Here is a 24,200-nt window from a genome sequence, read left to right on the forward strand (position 1 = left end):
AAGATTTAATTCTAACTGAGGAAGGGCTCGGAATCTACACTTATCAGCTGCTTATTGCTAGTCAACAATCAATTTCCTGCCCCAGCTGTTAAGTAACTATTGCCGAATGCTAACAATTTGAACATGGTCTCTCAGCTGAGCCGTGGGGTATTTTTTCATCTATATGAAATCCTGCTATTATGATCCGTTGTACGGTTTAAAATAACATGAATGTGTTAGGAACTAGTGGTGATGGGGGTAAATACCAGTTTGAACCCACTTAATCACCATCTGTAACGTGAGCTGGTTACCTACAATTAGCGATCATCACAGGCTAGATTTTCAGAAGCCTATTTATAAAAAAGTGTTCCCCACATTCATTTTTGGGGGTCACTTTTTAGTCATTTCATTGCCCCGGGATTTAAAATTGGAAAATGGGTGCCTTCACAGATGGAGATGTTTTGTCCAATCTGCGTGGACAGCTGCCATATTGTGTGTTTGGTGGAGCCGGTCACCGGCTGAGATACGGCCTGGGTAGGAAACCGATTTTGTTCCAAGGCTCTAAACCATCCCCTTAAAGCAGGGAATTAATTGCCTCTCAGAGAGCAGCCTCGGGGCTCAAGGACTGATCAAAGAGTTTACCAGTCACAGAGGAGACAGCATGCTTACCCGGGCCTCCCTTTCAGTGCAGTCAGGGAGCCACGAGTAGGACAGTCAGACCCTGATTTAACTTTCCCAAAACGCGGGCAAGACAAACCACAAGGCATCAAGAGATTAAAAGAAAGAGACCAGCAACAAAAAAAGGGACTGCCTACTGATCACTAAACCAATACTGACTCCGATATTTCCAACAAGACTGAAAATAAAGTCTATCCTGAGTACTCACAGCATTTGAGACATGAGGAAACTCTGAGCTCCCACAACCCTGGATATGCAGTTATAGGAAGGCATTTAGGGCCGGAAGGAAAGATCTTAGAGAAAGTGTAGCAGCCTTTAAAATGTTCTGAATGTTCTTTTTACTGTCAGCTACACTGATAACTTTTCAGAGAAAAAAAAAAAAAAACCTGCTAATTTACAAATGAGGAAAATACTGAAGAAAACTGCCATCTGGAATAATTCATATTATAGGTATTTCCCATAAGCAGAACAAAAATGAGGTGAACTATTCTACATGATAAATCTTACCTAGTGAAAATATAGAGGACATTAGGAGTAGGAAAAGAAAAGTGAAGCGGGAGGAATCAGAGGGGTAGACGAACCATGAGAGACTGTGGACTCCGAGAAACAAACTGAGGGTTTTAGAGGGGCAGGGGGTGGGAGGGATGGGTGAGCCCCATGACGGGTATTAAGGAGGGCACGGATTGCATGGAGCCCTGGGTGTTATATGTAAACAATGAATCTTGGAACACTATATCAAAAACTAATGATGTTCTGTATGATGACTAACAATAACAATAAAAAATAAATTAATTAAAAATAAATTTTAAAAAATTTAAAAAATATGAAACGTGTGACTTATGTTTATTTTTCCTTTAAGTAATAGTAAACGTTTTCCTAGCCACAGTGGAAAGGACTGCCGTAAGAGGTCCATTCTGCTTAGAGTATAGTGGAGTTACACTGAGAAGCTCAGACAAAAGCATCAGGTCCAGAAAATACTTAGCCTTTCAGCACCTACTTTTTCATTAGCTCTGCAATTCTTTGGCATTCTTCCTTATCATAAAACCAAATCCCATAAATGGACACTGCAAAAAACACATCAAACAAATTATGAGCGCCTTCAAAACTACAAAATGGAACTTGAAGGAAAAAAGTACTCATGGAAAAATGAAACCCACCACCGGAGTTTAAGCTGGAAAACCTAGTGTTGGAATTGTCTAAGCCCCCAGAGAACTCTGAAGTGTGGTCTTACACATATGCAGGGACACCCCCTCCCCCATAAAGTGTGCCGTCCTCAACAGTATAGCACCTGAACATAACATGCATTTGGCAAATGCTTCTTAAATGAATGAATACAGATTGAGGATGAAGTCAGAATTTCTGAAGTCCTGGCTTTGAAACATCACTGTGTCCAGACTCCATTTGCACACATATTCCATCTTTACTGTGAAGTATCCAGAAACCTGATGCACGAAATTAGGCCTACAAACCTCTCTCCCTCCTCCTCCTCCTCCTCTTCCTCCCAGGAATATGTTCACCAAGAAACTGGCTCTGTAAGCTCTGAGTTAGGACACAGTGCAGGAAAAAATAAAATTCAATAACAAATCTCTGACTTCAAAATGCCTGTATGGAAAATTTACAACTGTTGAAAGATGAGATGTAACCATAACTTAATCGTTTAGCAATGAAAGAAAAATGTGGTATAATGGAGCTACAGATTCATATAACAAGTTTCAGATAAATTGTATACTTTAATATGTGCCTATCTACATCATTTTTATAGCAAAGGCTAAACAGTTCCAAAATACATTTATAAAGATCTAATTGAGGATCTGGTGGTATTAATCATATAAATATTGCATTAGCTACAGATACATTTTCAAATGCTTCATTGAAAACAGCAGCAGTATTATGATAGGGAAACAAAAACCAACAAAATATATTTTTTTGAAGGAAAAACCATTAAAATTTAAACATTCAAAATATTTAATTTTCTGAATGTTATTTGGTCATTAAAACAGCTGTGATGCTTTGACAACTTCTTTCCCCCCACCTGACCAGTGCCTCAGTGTGGGATTTCTGCTTCTTGTCAGTAATGATTCAGATAACGAAAGCTTCAGGAAATGTCTTCCTAGTGCTATTTTAGGCAGGTATGTTTAAAAGGAACCCCATAAATCTGAATTACTGACTTGCCAAAAGGTGGCAACGGGGTTTTAAACTTTTTGTATGATTAGCGTGCCAGGATTTCTTACCAACCCCCATGTGAAGAGGAAAAAAACAATGGAAAGAACCCTCCAGCTTTTCTAGAATAGGACCATTTTATTATCTTAGAAATACATACACATATTCCTCTTTAATACATTGATAATCTTTTGGAAAAAAGAACATCTGAGCTCTGAAGCCTATGGGCCTTACTATCAAAAAGTAATTCTTCGTTTCAAGATCATTAAATGTGTATCTAAAACTTTTCATTCAAGATTGTTAGCAGCCCATCCCCACCAGCGTCCTACTCTGTCTGCCCACAGACACTGTGACACACTAACCTGCCATGGCTTCTATCTCTGGCAGCACAAGTACCCTGATCACTAACATTTAAGAAATAAATCTGAATATGTTTGTGTCTTATGGTGGTTTTAATCTTAGTGATAAAACTAACAGCCACGTCTGCTTTTTTGGTTCTGGTGATAACTTCCTTTTCTGGGAGACTGGGCTTTCCAAAACTATCAGAAAAGAAAGGTGGTAGGTAGCAGGAGAGAAAACCACAGCATGACTAGGAACCTCTGGGCCCAGTGGCAGCGTGGAACCAGCCATTTGTGCCTAATCTGTAGGATGTATTCGTAGAAATGCTCTGAGTGTCATTTGTTTGTTTGTTTGATGTTACACATTTGTGGCATTTGACATACGGAATCCAGTTTTCATAAGAGCAGGATGCCAAGGCAACTGTTGATACAAGCAGAAAAGAGTCTGACAATGTCATTACCATGAAATAACTGAAATGTAGATTTAGGGAGGAAAAATGCTATGAAAACATCTTTCAGATGTCAGCGCAGAATGAAAGGAAGACCAGGTTTGTAATGACTATTTAAGCCATTGTGGCGATTTCCTCAGGGCCTGACCATTTATCTCTAAACAACATGACTTCAAGAGTAAAATGGGCTCATTTTGAAATGGCATTTTTCATCCCAGTTCATACTTGGTTTGAATGTAAAATGTAACCAGTCCGTGGAGAAAAAACCAGATTTACTAACAGTCCTGGCTACTGTCGAACTGGGCCCAAGTTTTTTCTCCTTAAAATAGTTTTGCGACTTGCGTTGCATTCCAGCAGGAGCCGGCCACAGTTCCATCTGTGCACATTCCAGCCGAAGTTTTCTGCCTCTTAGGCCCAAGGCTTCCCAACCCCTGGACAAACCTATCAGTCTTCTTGCACAAGAGGGTATATCAAAGCAGCTCGTGGTGATATATAAAAACCAGAGATCATCATGCCTCAGGGAGGTGATGAGCTGACAGGCTGACAGAAACCATTAACTTCACATTTCAATCCCAGTTTTCCTGTAAAAGCCACTGGGTGAGAGGCTCATCCTTCGGGAGGCAGTGAGTACGGCAAGCAAGGAAGAAAAAACTTGGTTGAAAAGAACCCAAAAAGAAGGTGTGGTTTTTCGAATTCTGAGTTTGAAAAAGTAATCACAGTGACCTGAATTTGCAGCGATGGGGACCTGCCGTGTGGACCTGTGGAACGCTGAAATGTTCCTCTGGGAATGACCTCTGGGCTTTAAGAAATTACAAGGAGAGAAGCTCGTAGGAGGATATTTATTTACTTGAAAACGGTGACCTATTAGTACACATCTGGCAGTTCAGCATGCTTCGAGCCTTCGGCCAGCCCACCGCGCCTGCGTACCAGCCGCTTCCCAGCCACCCCACCACTGAAGCCGAGGCGAAATTTAAGGGCACTTTGGTGCATGAAGCTCAACTCAATTGCTTCTACATCCCACCTGGAGGTAAGAAACCCCAAAGTGGGATAAAGAATAGGAAGAACAGGTTGAAATGTACTCCAAAATATTCTAATGACCTCTAGAATGTGTGACCTAAGGACTCATCTTTTTGGTGGTCCTCTTCGTATTCAATCCAAGACTTTTCAACAACACAGTTGTGAAATTTTGCCTAAAATAGCGCTGTCGTGGTCTGTCTCATGCTTTGGAAATTCTCAGTCAGAAACAAATCCGGTGTTGGGGGCAACAGGCAAGGTAATACTGCCTTTTCATAGCTCCTGAAGCATCAGTTTTCCCTCTTCCTTTTAATTCTGCGTGGATGATTAAGGACAGCCAAATCTCTCTATTAGATTTTGTGTCCGAATATCATAGGTACACACAGAAGACAGAACAAACTGACTGTATCTGATAATGGTATTTTCTTCTTTTTTTGATTTCTTCAGCAGAAAAATCTAAAGCTGATAAAATGTTAAGAGGCCAGTTAAGAGGTCATCAGAGGCAATATCAAAATGTCCTTAAATGCACATTCATTTAGAATTCTTGGATTCTTTTTAGCATGGAGCGTGAGTTTATTCTGGCTGTTCTTTCGGAATTAACCTTATCTAGTTTGTGTTCCTAACAAATATTTCTATACAATCTGTTCTTTGAAGCCATTTATCATTTGTTTCATATTTTACCCAAAATACCTTTCAACACCAAATCATGAATGGTAGCTTGCAATCTTTTAACAAGGATTCATGATAATATTTGTGCAACTTTAAAATATAAGGCATATTCCCATGCAGTCAGGAAGTAGATAATACATAATTATATAGGTAAAGTTTAAATAGGCATGAGAAGGATATCTGATTTGCTAATGCTCTCCTTTCTCTCTTTCTTTAATAATAATTTCACTCAAAAGCCTAGGGATATATATTTCTTAGTCGGGATGCAGCAAGGAAGGCACTTATATTCTCTTTTTCACTAGGAAAACTATGGAAATGTGGCAGCGTAAATTACACACATCTCTTCTGTGCACTTCAGGGTAAACCAAAATTTTTAAAATTCCTTCAAACCCCGTTTGTCTCATCAAGTCTTTCCCAAACAAGTGGAATAATAATCCCAATGTAAGAACCAAGAACATCTAATCAGACATTTGATGTAAACACTTGTTTTTGAGACTTTGCTCAAATATCCTATTTCTTGATTTATGGTACCATTTATCTAGTTCCAGTTTCTGTAAGACTGACCACACTGATGATGACTGGTTACCGGTATTTGGTAGTAAGCACACACACACAGCTACGACCCCCCCTGAAAGACCACACGGTGGTTAAGAAATTAGAAAGTTAGAACCGTGAAGTTTCAGAGCTGGAAGGCAGCTGAGACGTGTGTAGTTCAACTGCCTATTTCACTAACGAGGAATGTGTGGTCTCACAAGGTGAAATGACTTAGCCAAAGACCTCTTGACTGGTTCCATCTGTTTCTCTGAAATACGCTCCTCCCCCAGCCTTACAAATGAAGTAAGTAAGAACAGAAACAAGTTTTATATTTGACTGAGTTGTAGACTTGGTTGTAAGAGACAGGAATGAGGCTTTTCTAAAACCAGCTTCATGTGGCATCTCAAGAGGAAAAAGGCAAGATGGAAGAGAGGGAGGAAAGGAGTATGGAAGGAAGGAAAGGAGTATGGAAGGAAGGAAAGGAGAGGGAAGAAAGAGGAATCGGAGACTTCTAGTATTGGCCAGACTTCGGGGCAGTGAGTGCTAGGACAGCAATCACACTGCCCAAGTCCTGGCAGCCACAGATGGGAAACAAAGCTATGTTTGGTGGCTCCATGTTAACTCTGTACTTCTAGCCCATTTGGAATGCTTTGCCCTAAAAATTATTTTCTTCCTCATGTTCTTTAATGCCTTTAAAGTAATGTTCTTTCATTCACCTTCTGCCTTAGCTCTACTGACCAAACACGGACACAATCTTGTAAAACAGAATCTTCACTGGCCACAGAGAGTCTACATAGCATTGTTATCTTTGGCCCCTGGTCTGGTTCTTTTCATATGACATAGTTTTACTGCACCTCACAAATCAGTGATCCCATGATCTCAAAATATTGGAGAGTTCGCAGTAGATGAGAAGCAGTTTCTATTTTATGGGTGACTAATCCTCACAAACATTTTGGGAGAAACAGTGGAAAATCTAAAATTCTGTGAAGTATAACAAGCTTCTTTCTAAAGAACTTAACTTCATTAGAAAGTTAATGCCATAAACAGCAATGACAAAACAATCTCTCAACTGAAGCGTTATATGAATTTGGATTAAATTAACATGTATCTCCAGCTATAAACTAGCATTTATTATTTTGAAAGAAAAGGATGGATTTATCTTTTAAGACGTTTTTATTTATAACAAATGCATGTTATATCATTAGACCTTCCTAATCTCCACAGAGGTCATTATCCTTCCAAAATGAGACTCCAGAGGTCTGCTGCTGGCCTCAAGTTCATGAAAAGCCAGATGGAATCTTTTTCATGATACACTAACTTCCTGATTTTATTTATTTCAGGGGACAGTTCCTTTAATCTAAGAGATTTAACAGAGTAAATAACCATTTAAAAAATTAGGAAGCAGAAAAAGTCATAGGTAATAATAAATATAAATAGGAACAACTTATTCTGTTTTGTTGGTCATTTAAATTTATATTTTCTTGGGGCACCTGGGTGGCTCAGTGGGTTAAAGCCTCTGCCTTTGGCTCATGATCCCAGGGTTCTGGGATCAAGCCCCACATCGGGGTCTCTGCTCAGCGGGGAGCCTGCTTCCCCCTCTCTCTCTGCCTGTCTCTCTGCCTACTTGTGATCTCTCTCTGTCAAATAAATAAATAAAAATCTTTAAATTTATATTTTCTTTTTGTTCATAACCCTGCTGATTAACTTCAAAATCTCCTAGACCACAAATAACAAATATGGGTTCCCCAAAATGTCTTTCCCCCTTTCTGAGCTAATAGTCCTCCAGAAAACTCAGGTTTTCCCATTCCTCTAGGGATAAACAGCCTCAACTTCTCTGTTATTCCTTTAGTTTTTTTGGTATATCCTTGGATCCCTCCACCCCCCCCCAAAATCCGAGCACATCGTAATTAAGTATTTACACAACTGTTTCCTCCACTAGACTCTGAGCTATAGCATAATGAGTAGAATGTGGTAAATATTCAACAAATATTTGCTGAGTTGAACTGAAATCAGACTTCAAGAGCTTATACTATCAATACTCCTTGTAATACTAGTATTAATAGTTATCACTATTCTGGGCTAATTACACATCACAGACCAGATGTCCTAGATCCTCTGTATTCAATGAACACAATCTCTACCAGGGATTACAGCATAGGGAGTCTCCTCACAGTGCTCCTTTATTTCTCCTTCTAACTGAAGTTTATTTAGCTTTAAACATTTGGTAACCTTAGGCATTAGTAATGTTGATGGGATTTTCTCATTAGGAGATGAGCTCCCTAGGATTGTATATTTATATTGATCCAGCACTATGCGAGCACTAATGTACTTGTTTTATGTGTATTTATTATTACAACAATTCTACCATATACCAGTCTTCCTGATTGAATACCTGTCAGGTCCTGGCAACTAATAGCTCAAAGAATGCAATTAATCTGCAAAATCACTTGCATTTATCTTCAAATATAACTAATAGTACTTCGATCTAACAGAAAAAAAGAATTAAAATTCCAGTCATGTGTGATAATAGTAATCTGAAGCTTAGATATACAAGTACCTAAATTATCTTAAAAACATAAGATTTATATGCAATGTCAATTATTCCAGCAACACACTGAAAACATACTATCTTAAGTGAATCTCAGTGTAGCATCGTGTAGTCTCAGTGTAGTCTTATCTCACACAACTGTAGTTTGCAAAAATACATGTTTAACCTAAACATAAAAGAGTATTTCTATGGGTTAAAACCTGTTCCAATGAAAAGCAGACTTCCTCATACTTGAATCAGATTATTTAACCAAGTGTTTAGTAATTATAGGAATAGCTTTGCAGAAAATAGCCTACCTATAAAGTATATGATGAATGAAAAATTTCCAAGATTTTATATAGCTGTGGCCTACTGAGAAGAGCCAAATACTACATCTTGATTGAAGGAAAGTGAACCAGAGTTTCTGTACTTTTTCCAATTTGACCTTAATCTATAATTATGGAAACAGGTAATACTACTTTTTCCAAAGCCCTCTATGTTATACACAGCTGAAGCATGTTTTGGTCCCACTTGAATTAAATTAGAACTCTAAGGCTGTACATAGGATAATTCTGACATAAATTCTTGGCCAGAATTATTTTCTTTCTTCAAAACCCATAGGTACATGAAGACTTGCAATTTTTCCTTCTGTAGGTTAAGAAGAAATTTAATCCAATAGTTTCAAATTGATTATTTGAAACAATTTTCTAAATGATTTTTGGACAAAAATCAGTAATATAAAAGACAGACTCTGAAAGAGCAGATAGGAACACTCAGTGCAGCCATAATGAGCACTTACTATATGCAAAGCACTGTGTTAGCATAGGAATATGGAAAGACACTTCACACAGTAAGCATTTCAGAATGTGTTTTGGAATCCAGTTTTTGCTCTGCCAAGATTTAGACTTCTATCATGCCAAACTGGGCGCTCAGAAACAAAATAGAAAATACAGTCTCTCTCCAAGCACAAATGTAGTGTATGAATCCAAATAGCATCACTATGCAGATGTTTCTTTGGTAGAAGTCAAGAATCTTTAAAGTGTTTATGGTTCAGGATAAAATAAAAGTGACTTCACTTTAATTTCACGCTCACAGGGTATCTGTGTATCACCTTTGCCACAGGGGTACTTCATCTAAGCATGCCTGACTGCTAAATCAAATAAGTTTCGAAATGCTTATACAGTTTCCCATTAAATTCATGTGATGGTCCTATGTCCAGTGAGTCCCCAAATAATCAATGATGAAAGTCTGAAGGCTGTGTAAATTGGGTGGTCAGGGTGAAGAGAAGTATTGTTTATCTACCTTGTGTGTGTGTTTCTAGGAGCTACCAGGTACCACAACAGCACACAGTAAAAAACAAGAGTGTGAAACCTAGATGTACCACGTGGCTAAGGAGTGAAGTTTTACTTTACTTGAAGCTTTTCAGAGCCATCTTTAATTGATAGGATGCCAGTTATTTAGACTAATAGTGTCCGTTAGAGTTTAGATCTTTTCCTTTCAGCATGAATTGAGCATTGACAGAACAAAAGAGTAATTCTGGGTTAAGGTCAGAGTGACAAGTTTCATCACTCAAGTCACAGCAGATGTATAACCCTTAATCATATATTAAAACACATTAGCTTTCTGAGCAATGATGCATAATAAATAGATCAATTTTTCAGTTCGAATGGCAAAGGAGACTTACAGAGTCAGATTCAGGGACCACATTATAATTTTTAAATTTTGGTGGTCTTTCTTTCTCACTAAAAAGCACAGACTTGTAGCTGGTAGAAAGAATCCTTGGTTCTCTAATGCAACCAATGATGCCCTCAGGTATAGCTTAAGAGCAAGACTGTACAGGTTACCTATTCTAATTGCATATGAAATGTCAAATTCCTTGTCTCCCATTCCATACTGCACATAATTTGAATGAGTTTACTTTAAGGATCTTGTATCACTGGACAGATCCTTAATAGAACATTTTCTTCTTATTCCCGCAAATACTAAGACTCTGCCTAGCACGAATGTCAAGTATTTTTAGCCATATAATTACTTTAAAGATGTTTCTTGACTCTAGAGGGCTTCAGGAGTTCAATAAAATTCCTAAAGTTGTATGCATACAAAATGATGTACATATATAAAAATAGACATGTTTGGAGGTAGGGAAGTACAAAGCATAGACCCCCTCCCCCAAGGACAATGCCTGTCACATAACAGGCAATTAAAAATTTTGCGGGGGCAGGCGGGAAGGAAATTAATCAGATTCTCAAAGGGATCTGTGACCCAAAGAAGGTTAAGAACTACTATTTGAGGATCAATACACCACTAAACACCTTTGAATGGAAAAATAAACTCTCAATTATCTATGGGCAGAGAATGTGACTTTCATTTTCTTAGTAAAAAAGTGAACAGAGTTCACTTTTAACCTTTCAAATTGCTTTTGTAATAATTGCCTGAACTGATTCCAAGGTTAAGAAAACAGATGATAAAGTCTCAATGTCTTAGAATTCGTTAATTTGTAAGACCTTTTATTCCTTCACATGGCCTGAAGTCTAGGAGAGGGTTTAAAAAAGAGACTTCATATCCTCAGCCACAGTAAGGATGAACAACACAGTTCCACTTCTGTTACTGCTTTGTGTCATTAGCTTGAGAGGTGGAAATCCCTCCCTCCCTCCCTCCCTTTCTTAGACAGACAGCTCTTTAAGCCACCTCCCTCCACTCAACAGGTTTTAAGCTCTCACCTTCGTGTACCTCACCTGAACAAAACTCACACCTTCAAATGTGATGCTTGGATCTGAAGTGAAATTAAGCCTGTCTGATGTGCACTGAGGAGAAAGGGACCATTTACCTCCCTGTGATTCTGTTGACACATTAATTTTTTGGCAAGCCCCAAACTGGGGCTTGAACCCTGAGGTCAAGACCTGAACTGAGATCAAGAGCTGGACACTTAACCTACCGAGCCACCCAGACACTCTGAGAGGTGGGATTTTCGATCTCTACCATGAAATGGCCAACAGGGAGGAATTTCAGAAACCTGAGCTACTTTTTGGCTCTTTCTCAATTATCCCAAGCATAACATCTTCAAAGCTGGACAAAAACATCAGTCATATGTCCATAGAGGACAATTCTAGGATTAATATAAATGATTTGGTAATTACTTTAAGTACATTGTATGTGTCTATTTCTTATCTAGATCTGTTCACTTTGGTGGTTATTTGGTGCCACAGAACAAAATATTAAGATGTAGTCCTTTCCCTCTATAATTTATTACTCATGCCACTGCTTTCTCAATAGCCTAGATAATCAATAATCAACCAATTAGTGGCAGTATAGTAAAAGAGAAAATATTTCATAACATGCATTGTATAGTGAGCAATGTTGTTTCCAAATTATGACCTACCTTTGTTTGCAAATTTGGCTTTCTTACTGCTATTATTTATCATGACTATGCCCAGGTACATTTCAACTGGAGCTTTGGAAAAAATTAAAGCCTATACCTCTCAATATCCTTTCTAGAAGCCATCAAGAAAAATCTTATTAATTGCTTACCATATGTTACTTGTTTATTATATATTTTGTTCTAGGAAAAGGACTGCAGGAGAAATGCTAGGGCTTTCCTCTGCCAGAAAATTGACTTCAAAAAAAAAAAAAAGATTCTTAAAAGGGAAATGGAAAGTTAATTCCTTTCACTCAGGAAAAAAAGATTACGTTGCACAGGTTTTCACATATTTGGCAAAAAGAAACCTTTCTTCTTTGGTCATGTGGAGAAAGTGGATGGCCCAAGCCAGAGCAAAGGGGTCTTCCCAACAATCTGAAATTCCCAACAATCTGAAAACTAGAAACTCAAATTAAACTATTTCCATCACCTCAAATTACTTAAAACTTTCAGTTGAGGTCAAATTACATGAAAGGTTTTGGTATTATTTGTTTAATATCCTGAAGATGTGTTTTAGAATAAGGACAGTTCTACAATCAGGTTGAGGAAGCCAAGATATAAACTTGAGAAGAGTTAGTATAGCATTCTCATCAACTTAGAAGAAGGGATCAAAATAAGATGAACCGTGGTTAATAAATGCTAGGATAAAACAGAAAGGTCACCCATGAAATTTAAGTATTCATTTATTTAAGGTCTTCTTTGATAAGGTTCAATTATTTCTACTTTTAAAAATTGAACAATATTTTATATCCGATAAAAGGCACAGAACTTAAAATGTTTTGTTTGATGAACTTTGGCAATAATATACTCTAAGGTAATCAACCACCCAAAACAATGCCTAAAACATTGTCATCCTCCTTACCAGGCAAAAACTACAGCACTTCCACCACCAACCCAGCAGACGCAATCATTTTCTGCCTTCTATCACCATAGATTTGTTTTGCCTGTTCTTAGACTTCATATAAATGGGATCATACAGTAGATGGCTTTTTTTGCTCAAGTTGTTTTTGAAATTCATCGACATGTTGAACGATTGGTAGTTCATATATATATATATATATATATATATATATATATATATGAAATAATGTCAGCTTTTAAAATTTTGGCCACTCTACGAAGTTATGTGGTATCCTCATAATTTGCATATCCATCCAATATGTGATAAGCATACAAAAAAGTGCTCAACCATTAGTTATGACAAAATGCAGATTAAAACCACAGTGAGATATCACTTCAGAACACCTAGAATAGCTCAAGTTAAAAGGAACAGTTTTAAGTGTTGACAAAGATATGAAGCAATTGGAACTCTTATACGTTATTGGAAAGAGAGTAAATAGGCACACAACTTTAGAAAACTGTTCCGCAGTATCTCTTAAAGCTAAACATCTTTATACTATATATAAAGTGGTTGGTAAAAACGCAGAACAAATAAGTGCATATATCTACCTAAAAACCACAGGCCAGAGTCCTCATGGTAACTTTATTCACACTAGTTCACAACTAGAAATAATTCAGATACCCACCAACAGGAGAATAAGATAATAGATTGCCCTATTCTGTTGCTACACAGCAACAAAAAGGAATAAGCAATTGATAAACAGTAACTTAGAAGTTCCTGATGATTATTATTGAGCATCTTTTTATTGGCTATTTATGTACCTTCTTTTGTAAAGTGTTAAATATTTAGCCAAATTTTTAAAAAGACTTATTTATTTATTTGAGAAAGAGAGACAGAGAATGCAAGGGGAGGGGCAGAGGGAGAGGGAGAGAAACAGACTCCACTGAGCACAGAGTCCGATGTGAGGCTTGGTCTAAGGACCTTGAGATCATGACCTGAGCTGACGTCAAGAGTTGGACACTTAACTGACTGAGCCAGGGCCCCAAATATTTTACCAATTTTTAAATTGGGTTGTTTGTCTCCTATTATTGAGTTTTAAGAGTTACTTATACATTCTGGATATAAGTACTATGTCAGATATATGAAGTGTGAATATTTTTTCCCCATCTGTGGCTTGCCTTTTCATTTTCTAAAAGGTATCTTTAGAAGAAGAGAAGTTTTTGATTTGATGAAATTTTCCCCTTTTGATGGGGTACAACTTATCATTTTTTTCTTTTATGGTAAATGCTTGTAAGAGTCATTTTAAATCTAGTGTTTGGTAATACTTGTTTTTAACCATTTTTGATAGAGTGTTATAGATTTGGTTGCTTCCATAAACATGAAAAAGAATTTCTTATTTAACTCTCAATAAAATATCTATAGCATAAACCTTACTGTTCAAGCACATGATTGTGGTTTAACAGGGCCATAAGGCCCTATAGCTCAGGGGTTAAAGCACTGGTCTTGTTTAACAGGGCCACTAGAAATTAGGAACATAACCTGGTTTCATGTATCATAATTAAAATACCAACTTTGGCATAGTGAATAAATTTAAATATCAAATTAGAATGTCTCAATAAAAGTAAAACAATTTGAAGGAAATATTCTATAAAATGTTTTAAAACTTAAATTTTTGTAAAGAACTTTCATGTAAGATTAAATTAACATTTTCCCACATTATGTATCTCTTCCTAGAATTATTACATTTCTCAAGATGAGGATACCTGAATTCTCACAAACTGCACTTTCTAGGAACTTTTAGGTAAATGCTACTACTATCTATATTAAATCAACCTTGAGGAACAGAAGAATGCTTATGTAAGCTGCTGAAATTGTTTAGTATTTCGAGTTTCTATCCAGGAACCACCCAGAACTTTAAGTTAGGTTTATTGTCTGTTTGATAATGCCCTAAAAGAAAAAAGATGGGTGAATAGTTGTGAAATTGTTGGTTAGGCTTTATAGGTTGCCTTGAATAAAGCAATCTAATAAAAACAGTTTGGTCTCATTGCAAATATTTAATGGTACACACTTAATGCAAGGAATTAGGTGTTGCAGGGGAGTAGGACATTTGGCTTGTAGGAGTTTGCACTCTAATAAAGAAACCAAGACATATAAATATAAGGTAAAATATAAGAACTAGTAAGTGCCTGTTGTATATTTCCAGCTCAGCATTTAGATTATTTTGAACATTTATGTTTATATATCTGTCTTGTTTGCTAGTGTAGTTTACTCTAGGAGGGAAAGAATGTGTCTTATCCATTTTTGAATTCTCAAAAACCCATTAGAGTATGAATCAGTATCAAGAGACAAGTGTTCAATAAACACTCACAAAAGTCAACTTAAGAGTATATGTTGCAGCAAGAAATCACAGCTAGATAGAGGAATTATAAAAACATTAGGGAGAGGTCCAGTTTCAGTTGGGTTTTGAAATATGAGAATTTATATGGCAGAGACTAGTCAGGGTGAGAGATTAGTGAGGGTGAGCATGTTTAAAAGCATGGAGATAAGAAAAGAGTATTCTGGGAAAGCATTTAGTTGTGTTTGGTTAGAAGACAAGTGTGTAAAAGTAATACTGGACGTGGCCAGACAGGTAAATTGGGACCTAACTATAGCAAGCTGTAAACACATGGTAAAAATGTTTACCTGGTAGGCATTTAAGATTTTGAGCAGGAAAGTAACCTGATCAGACTTAACACTCTAACAAGATAAATCTAATAGTGGTTTTGGATGGAGGGGACAAGCCCATTACAAATTATAAAGCTAATGCTATATCATCTTTTTTATAGGGTTCTGAGCTCAATTTGCTAGTATTCTGTGTGTGGTAAAACACAAATAACATGGAAGTTACTATTTTAACCACATTTAAGTATACAGTTCAGTGTATTATATATTATGATGTGCACCTATCAGTACCATCCATCTCCAGAACTTTTTCATCATCCCAAACTAAACCTCTATACCCATTAAAAACTAACTCTCCATTCCCTCCTCTCTCCAGCCCCTGGTAGCCACTATTCTACTTTCTGTCACCATGAATTCAACAATTCTAGGTCCTTCATGTGAGAAGAATCATACAATATGTGTCTGGTTCATTTCACTTAGCATAAAGTCTTCAAAGTTCATCCATGTTAGAGCATCTATCAGAACTTCATTCTGGCTGAGTAATATTCCAGTGTATGTATATACCACATACTGTTTATCCATTCACACACCACTGAATATTTGGGTTGTTTCCACATTTTGGTTATTGTGAAAAATGTTGCTATAAACATTATTTTGTTGATGATTTATTTATGTTAAAGTGAGAGATCAGTCTATAATTTTCTTTTCTTGTAATGTTTTTGTCTTGTTTTGGTATCAGGATAATGTTGCTCATAAAACAAGCTGGGAAGTATTTCTTCTATGTTCTGGAAGAGATTGTTTAAAATTAGTATTATTTCTTTTTTGAATTTTTGGTAGTATTTACCAGTGAAACCATCCGGACCTGGAGTCTTCTTTGTTAGAAGGTTTTAAACTACAAAATTAATTTATTTAATAGATATGGGATTATTTTTGTTATTTTCTTCTTTAGTACATTTCAGTGCTTTGTGTTTTTCTAGGAATTAGTCCATTCATTAACTTGTCAAATCGATAGACATGGAGTAGTTCATAGTATTTCCCTCACTATTTCTTCAATGTCTGTGGAGACCACCACTCTTCCATTCTTGATACCGCTCATTTGTGTCTCCTTTCTTTTTTCCAACCCCCTGTTGAGTCTGGCTGTGGTTTTACCAGTTTTACTGACTCTTTTCAAAGAACCAGTTTTGGGGTTTTTTTTTAAACATTTTATTTATTTATTTGACAGAGAGAGATCACAAGTAGGCAGAGAGGCAGGCAGAGAGAGAGGAGGAGGCAGGCTCTCCACGGAGCAGACAGCCCGATGCGGGGCTCTATCCCAGGACCCTGGGATCACGACCCGAGCCGAGGGCAGAGGCTTTAACCCACTGAGCCACCCAGGCGCCCCAAAGAACCAGTTTTTTATTTCACTGATTTTTTTCTATTGTTTTTGTTCTTTTGTTTCATTGATTCCTGGGTTTTTATTTGTTCCTTTCTTCTGCTTCCTTTGGTTTTAGTTTGCTTCTCTCTTCAAATTTCTTAAAGTGAAAGCATAAAGTATTCATCTGAGAGCTTTCTTCTTTTTTAACCTAGGTATTTGATGCCATAAATTTCCCTCTAAGCCCAACCTCAGATACATCTGATATATTTTCATTTTTATTCAGCTCATTTATTTTCTAATTTGTCTCCATCCTTGACACATGAGTTATTTAGAAGTGTGTTGTTTAGTTTCCAATCATTTGGGGATGTTCCACGTATCTTTCTATTACTGATTTCTGAGTTCAAATGCTTTGTTGTCAGAGAGTATACTTTGTATGATTTCAATTTCTTCAAAAAATTTGAAGTTTGCTTTATGACACAGGATGAAGTTTATCTTGGGGTATGTTCCATGTGCACTTGAGAAGAATGTACATTCTGCTCTTGTTGGATGGAATGTTATATAAATGTCAATTACATCAAGTGAGTTGACAGTGTTGTTTGGGTTTCTATATTCTTGCTGTTTTCTGTCCATTTGTTTTATCAAGTATAGAAAGTAGAGTACTGAAGTTTCCAAGTATAATTTCGGGTTTTATTTCTCCTTTTATTTCTATTACTTTTTGTTTCACATTTTTGGAATCTCTGTTATTAAGTGCATACTAATGATTGTTACGTATTTTGGATAAACTAACCTTTTTATCATTATGTCATGTCCCTCTTTATTGCTGGCAGTTTTCTTTGCTCTAATGTTTACTTTGTCTGATATTAATAAAGTCACTTCAGCTTTCTTTTAATTAGTATTTTCATGGTATATATTTCTCCATCCTTTTACCTTTAACCTATCTATATCATTACATTTAAAGTGGGTCATGATTTTTTTTTTTAATCCAATCTGACAATCTCTTTTAATTGGTATGTTTAGACCATTTATATTTAATGTATCTAATATGGTTAGATTTAGATCTACTGTTTTGTTTGTCTTTCCTAAGTTTGGCTCTGCTGTTCTCTCATTTCTTGTCTACTTATGTATTTTTGAAATGTTTTTAATATTCTAATTTATCTATTGGTTTCTGTCATCTCTTTGTATTTTCGTTTTTTAGTAGTTGCTCTAGGAATCACAATACCTAACTTTTCACAATCTACTACAGTTTTCATTTTACTACTTCAAGTAAATGTAAAGGCTTTACACCTATACAGGTCCCCTTACCCTCCCTCTTTTATTACAGTTGTCACAGATATCACATCTACATACATTAACTCACCTCCTGACAACATTACAACTTTTGCTTTCAGTAATACTGTGTATTTTAAACATCTTGAAAGGAGGGATAACAACTATTTTATTTACCTATATTTTTACTGTTTATGTGGCTCTTCCTAAGGCATCCTGCAGTTCCAGCGTCCCCTTTGGTATCACTTCCCTTCAGTCTGAAGAACTTCTTTTAGCATTTACTTTAGAGCAGTTTAGCCGATAAAGAATTCTTTGAACTTTTCCTTCTCTGAGGATGTATTTAATTTCACCTTCATTCTTTTTTTTTTTTTTTAAGATTTTATTTATTTATTTGACAGACAGAGATCACAAGTAGGCAGCGAGGCAGGCAGAGAGAGAGGAGGAAGCAGGCTCCCCACAGAGCAGAGAACCCGATGTGGGGCTCGATCCCAGGACTCTGGGATCATGACCTGGGCCAAAGGTAGAGGCTTTAACCCACTGAGCCACCCAGGCGCCCCTCACCTTCATTCTTGAGGAATATTTTCACTGGAAATAGAATTCTAGTTGGCAGTTCTTTTATTTCAGCACTTTGAAATGTTGTCCCACTGCCTTCCAGGCTTTATGGTTTCTGAAGAGAAATCTGTGGTCATTCAAAACGTTCTTCCTCCATATGTATCATTTTCCTGTGATTGCTTTCATGATTTTTTTTTAAATTTATTTTTTGGCAGTTTATGATGTTTAAGAGGCATGGTTTTTTTTGCGTTTATCCTGTTTGGGGTTCATAGAGTTTCTTATTTCCATATATTTGTGTCTCACCAAGATTGGAAAGTTCTCAGTTATTATTTCTTCGAAAAATTTCTAACCAAAACTTTTTCTCCTTTTGTTGTACTCCAGTGACACAAACTCAGACCTTTTGATGTTGTCCTACAGGTTTCTGAGGCCGTTTTTGTTTGTTCTGTTTTGTTTGATTGGTTTCCTCTATATTCTGCAGGTTGGATAATTTCTACTGATCTGTCTTTGAATTTGCTGACTTTTCATTCCTCTATCATCTCTATTCTCCTATTAAGGGTCCAGTGAATACTGTACTATTCAGTCCCAAATTATCCATTTGGTTCTTTTCATACCTATTTCTCTGCTGAGAATTTCTCTTTACATTCATTTTAAGAGTATTCAGTTTTACCTTATGGAGCATAGTTATAATAACTGTCTTGAAGCCACTCTCTTATAGTTCCAACACCTAGATCATCTCAGGGTAGTGAATACTGGCTGGGTTTTCCTTGAGAGTTGATCAGATTTTCCTGGTTCTTTGCAAGATTAGCAATTTTGGACTGTACCAAATGTCCAACATTTTGAGATTCCAGGTACTCTTAAAACTCTCCAAAAATTATTTGTTTTGTTTGAGAAGGTGTCCAATTCATTTAGGTTTAGATAGGAAGTTCTCTCTTGCCTTTTATGTCAGTTCCATTTCAAAGCTGTGTCTGATATATATATATATATATATATATACATGCCACTTATGATGGTGGTTTATATTTTAGGTGAGCTCTCAAAGACTTTGCTATGTCTGTCTTTGTTACATGTATGTGAACCTCACAGGTGAGATCAGGACTTGTGTCAGTTCATAATCAGAATTAGGAGATCTTATTCAGCTTTCTCCTCTAGAATCTGCCCAACTCTCCAGCTCTTAGGGGCCCCTTTCCCCAGACCTCTGGCTATAAAGTTAAGATGTCTCTGAGTTTTGGCTTAACAGAGTCAGGCAGTCTGCATAGTTTGGGATGCTCACAGGGTGAAGCAAAAGAAAGATAAAAATATATAATGGGAACCCCCCCTCCCCCACTGCCCCTACAAGTCTTTAGACCACAGGGGCAGTGGTTTCCAATTACTGTGGCAGAGACAGGACATTTCTTGGGATCTTTGAGTGACTGTGCCACAACCATCATTGCCACAGTGGCAGTTCAGCTTTGCACTGCAACTGGCTTCAGGGTAGGGCTAGGAAAGAAAAAAGGAGGAAAGAAGGAGACTCTTTTCATACTTTGTAGCTTACAGGAGTCCATTTCTCCAATTCCCAAACTAAAAAGAGGGGTTTCTCTTAGTTTTTGTTGTTCTTGTCCATAGTTCTGCAACTTGGCCCACTCTTGAGTCACCATCTTGAGATAAGAAAAGAATAAAATGCAGAAATTTACCACCATACTGATTGTTCTTCAGATTTTGATTTCCCTTCCCAACAGGACTGTTGTTTACTTTCAGAATCTTCACTTAGTTGCTTTTTGTATTTAGAACTCTTAGTTCTAAACAGTGAGAGAGATGTCTGATAATGAACTTACTATATTTTGGCTGGTGCTGGAAGCTTAATCCCTTTTTGTTATAAGGTGTTATGAAATACCTCCAAGTAACAGGTAATGAAAAGCCTGAACTGGAATGAATGTGGGAAGGGAAAGGAGGAGAAAGCAGCAGAACCACTACAATTGTCTGAGAAAGCTTCAGTTAACTTTACTATTACCAAACATGCTAAAATATAATTCATATGAATATTTAGCCTTACAAATAATCTGTTACTACAAATGAGCACTACAGGACTTCAGCCCTGCAGCTAAGGGAGTTATACTTTTGGGGATATATATAAGTTTTACTCTTGAGTTAATTTTTCTACAGAAATAATGCTATACATGCTAGTGCTATATTTCATATGTGCATCATTATAATGTTACTGTGCAACTCTTCAGTATGTGCACAATGGGCTAAAAAAACACTTGTTAGTTGACTCAGAAACCTAACCACCAATTAAAATATTGTTTCTATGAATGTTATTCTGCTATCCAATTTTTAAAATTTGATAATTATCAAAATAATACATGTACATAATTTAAAGTCATATAATATTTATATAATTATTTTAATCTGCAGAGCAATATAGTATACTATAATTTTTTCTTTCTTCTACAATATTTTGTGTTCCTAGGAATTAAGAATTTACTCCTTTTGTTTTATTTTTCCCTCCCTCTCTCCAATGTTTCTAATGTTTCTATAGCATCACCAAACTTTCTTAACAAGAAACTATAAATATCCCAACAGACTCAAAGTATTAGTTGTAAAGTTTTTCTTAGACACCCTTCCTGAAGCCCTTTATCATTATACTTTAATTTAGACTGACTGATCTTCTGTTGCACAGGGGTCATTATGGGATTCCTCTTGATCATTGTTCTCAGAATTCTTTTACCTCTATTCAGTGTTTGGATCCCCTGTTTCCTGGATGGCTTATGTATCCATCATAATAGGCCCAATTATGCTTCAGTAACAGATGACCCCCAAAATCTCAATGACTTTCAGTGATAAAGATTTATTTTTTGTACACATTACATGCATCATGGCTCACTTTACCTCTGTGCCATGTTATCTTCATTCTAGGACCCAGGCTGACAGAGCAGCCTCTGCCTAGAACATTGCTGGTCATCATAGCAGAAGGAAAAGAGACATGGTGAATCATGAACTAGTTCAAATATCTAATCAGAATGATACAAACTACTTCTACCCACATTTTACTGGACAAAGCAATTCACATAGCCATACTTGAGTTCAACCCTCCTGGAGGGTGGAACAGTGGCGGGGGCTGGGGGGCAAATCATGTATTCAAGTCTGACACAACAGAACAGAGATATATAATCTTCTGCAGGGAGGCAAAGTTAATACATTATGAATAATAAAACTATCACAGCATGCCTTCCTCTTTCTTGTTTCTTCCATCTTTTTCATGAAATGCATCCTCCACCCTTGTAGGTTTATGTCTCTTTTTATTCCTTTATTGTCATTTCAACAGTTTTAGGAGAACCACAGGAATGTATTCAATATGTCATGTTTTACCAAAGTCCAGCAATTACTTTAAAAGGGAACTGCTAGGACATGGCTTGTTTGAAAGACGACTGACTATAATTATCATTTTCATTTAGCATACCATATTCCATTGTTTATAACAGTTTTTCCTAGAGTCTACAAATGTCAATAAAGGATTTAAATTGTATTTCTTTCTGAATACAAAACTACCCAATATGGTAAATTCACTTTAAAACTGAGGCAGAGTTTCTAAAACAAGTTTGATCTTAAATATCTTGATTTTGCCCTTTATCATTTCCTCCAAGCTGCAGGTTTATGTCTGCAATGAAATCAAGCAGCTTAAAAGAATTTCATTCGACTCCTGTAGCCACAGACAATGGTATATTCAACATGTTGGTCTAACTCTGAAATCTACCTGCCTCTGCTGTCTGTACTATCTTAAATCTTATGATATATTTGGGAAAATACAAGCTTATTTAGCTATGAAATGGAAAATACAGGAAATGGTTGCTAAAGGGCTATAACGGAAAAGAAATGGTCAAATTCAGCTTTTCATTACATTAGTTTTTATTTGATATTCTCCTCTCTAATAACTAAAATATAAGAGATTCTCAACTTAAAAACAAACTTGTTTTTTAAACTTTGGAGTGTGCAATAAAAAGATTAATTATTTCTTAAAAGTTAAATCTTGCTCAAATGTGTCATTCATATGTATTAGTACTTTCACTGGTTGGGCCTGGGCTTTTAAAGTAAGACTTTCTTGGGGTACCTGGGTGGCTCAGTCAATTAAGCATCTGCCTTCGGCTCAGGTTATGATCTCAGGGTCCCGGGATGGAGCCCAGCATGCCCCCCCCCACGCTTCTCAGTGGGGAGTCGCCTTCTTCCTCTCTCCTTGACCCTCCCCCCCACCCTGTCATGCATGTTCTCTGTCTCTCTCTCTCAAATAAATAAATAAAATCTTAAAGAAAATAAAATAAAAAATAAAGTAGGCTTTCCCAGTTCAAATGCTATTTTCATCTCAAAATTGTCATGGACCCTAATAAATGACTTAAATCTCTTTAATCTCAGTTTCCTCCTTTATAAAACAAGAATAACAGCATTTCCAAGAAAAAGTTACAAGAATTAAATAACCCATATAAAGCCTTGACGTAGTGGCTGGTGGACTGTAAATGCTTAATAAATATTTGTTGAATAAATGAATTTCTGTCCTTAATTAACATCTACCTTACATATAAGTTTATATAAGTCAAACCCAATTACAACCGAGCTTAAAAACCATAAATCCTTTAATGTAATAAAACCATGTATTTTGTGTTTGGTCAAATTCAAAGTTACTTATTTATTAAACATCCTTTTTTTAATTAAATGAAGAAATTTTAAGATTTTTACTCCTTGATTTTGATCTTCTAAGTTCATCTAATCCAAGACAGGGATAATTGTCTCCCTAGGTATTAATTTTTTTTTTTTAACTTAGTGAATCTAAAACAGTCCATGAGAAAACTTACCACAAACCTAAATCAACTCTACCTGTTAACAGATGGCCTATGACATACCTAGGCCAAGGTGAAATGCCAACACTAGACAGAGAAGTTCTTGATTATATAGGTCTTGAGGGGTACAGAGTGTTAAAAACCATTTTTTTTTTTTTTTAGATTTTATTTATTTATTTGACGCAGAGAGAGAGACAGCAAGAGAGGTTACACAAGCAGGGGTGGAGGGAGAGGGAGAAGAAGGCTTCCTGCAGAGCAGGGAGCCCGATGCGGGGCTAGATCCTAGGACCCTGGGATCATGACCTGAGCCAAAGGCAGATGCTTAACAACTGAGTCACAGAGGTACCCCTTAAAAACCATTCTTGAGTGAAGCTGGCTTCATTGTTCAAAGGATGATCTATATGTTATTAAAGAATATACAATTATAACATTAAGTATTTGAATTCTTTAGAAACATTTGAGAGGTACCTGAGACTTTGAAAGCAACCTGGGGTAAACACTCCTGTGAACCTTTGATGGCAGAGACTGAAAAGGCTTTTACAAGTAACTAAAACTAAAGACTATGGCTGCAAAGGCAATTAGTACCAGATATTAAGGAGAAAATAAAAAGCAAATAAACCCAGAAAGGCAAATAGATCCATTCCCTTCCATTCTTTGCTCTTCAACTGATTTCATTCCTTTCTTATGGAAATTCATTAGAAATATTTTGTTATGCATCCAGAAGGCTGCTTTCAATTTGCATTCATGTTTAATAGTACAGAGAACAATACAGATGATGTAGAAAAAAGTGGGGAAAAAAGCACAGAATTTACAGGTTTCTGTCAGGTCTGTCATCTCATTGAGCCTCACTTTTGTCATATGCAAAATGACAGTGAAAATGTCTGCCCTACAAAGTTGTGATTATGAAATATGGTACAATAAATGAAAATGCCTAGAACAGTGCTGTTCAACAGAAGTA

General features: G+C 36.5%; 2 protein-coding genes across 30 annotated transcripts in view; one reads left to right on the plus strand and one right to left on the minus strand.

Moving 5' to 3' along the window:
• The window catches only part of DCP1B (decapping mRNA 1B), a 53,697-nt gene that overhangs the window by 16,697 nt on the left and 12,800 nt on the right, over positions 1-24,200 (minus strand). The window contains exon 4 of the mRNA XM_032844511.1: positions 1,655-1,721. Within this exon, the coding sequence (XP_032700402.1) occupies positions 1,655-1,721 (67 nt within the window). The remainder of the gene's footprint in view (positions 1-1,654; positions 1,722-24,200) is intronic.
• CACNA1C (calcium voltage-gated channel subunit alpha1 C) overlaps positions 4,493-24,200 on the plus strand; it is a 708,196-nt gene continuing 688,488 nt past the window's right edge. For all 29 annotated transcript variants that reach the window (XM_032844463.1, XM_032844462.1, XM_032844471.1 and 26 more), the window contains exon 1: positions 4,493-4,631. In XM_032844463.1, coding sequence (XP_032700354.1) covers positions 4,493-4,631 — 139 coding nt within the window. The remainder of the gene's footprint in view (positions 4,632-24,200) is intronic.

Source organism: Lontra canadensis, unplaced genomic scaffold, assembly GCF_010015895.1.
Source record: "Lontra canadensis isolate GAN:19392208 unplaced genomic scaffold, GSC_riverotter_1.0 scaffold153, whole genome shotgun sequence".
Taxonomy (NCBI): domain Eukaryota; kingdom Metazoa; phylum Chordata; class Mammalia; order Carnivora; family Mustelidae; genus Lontra; species Lontra canadensis.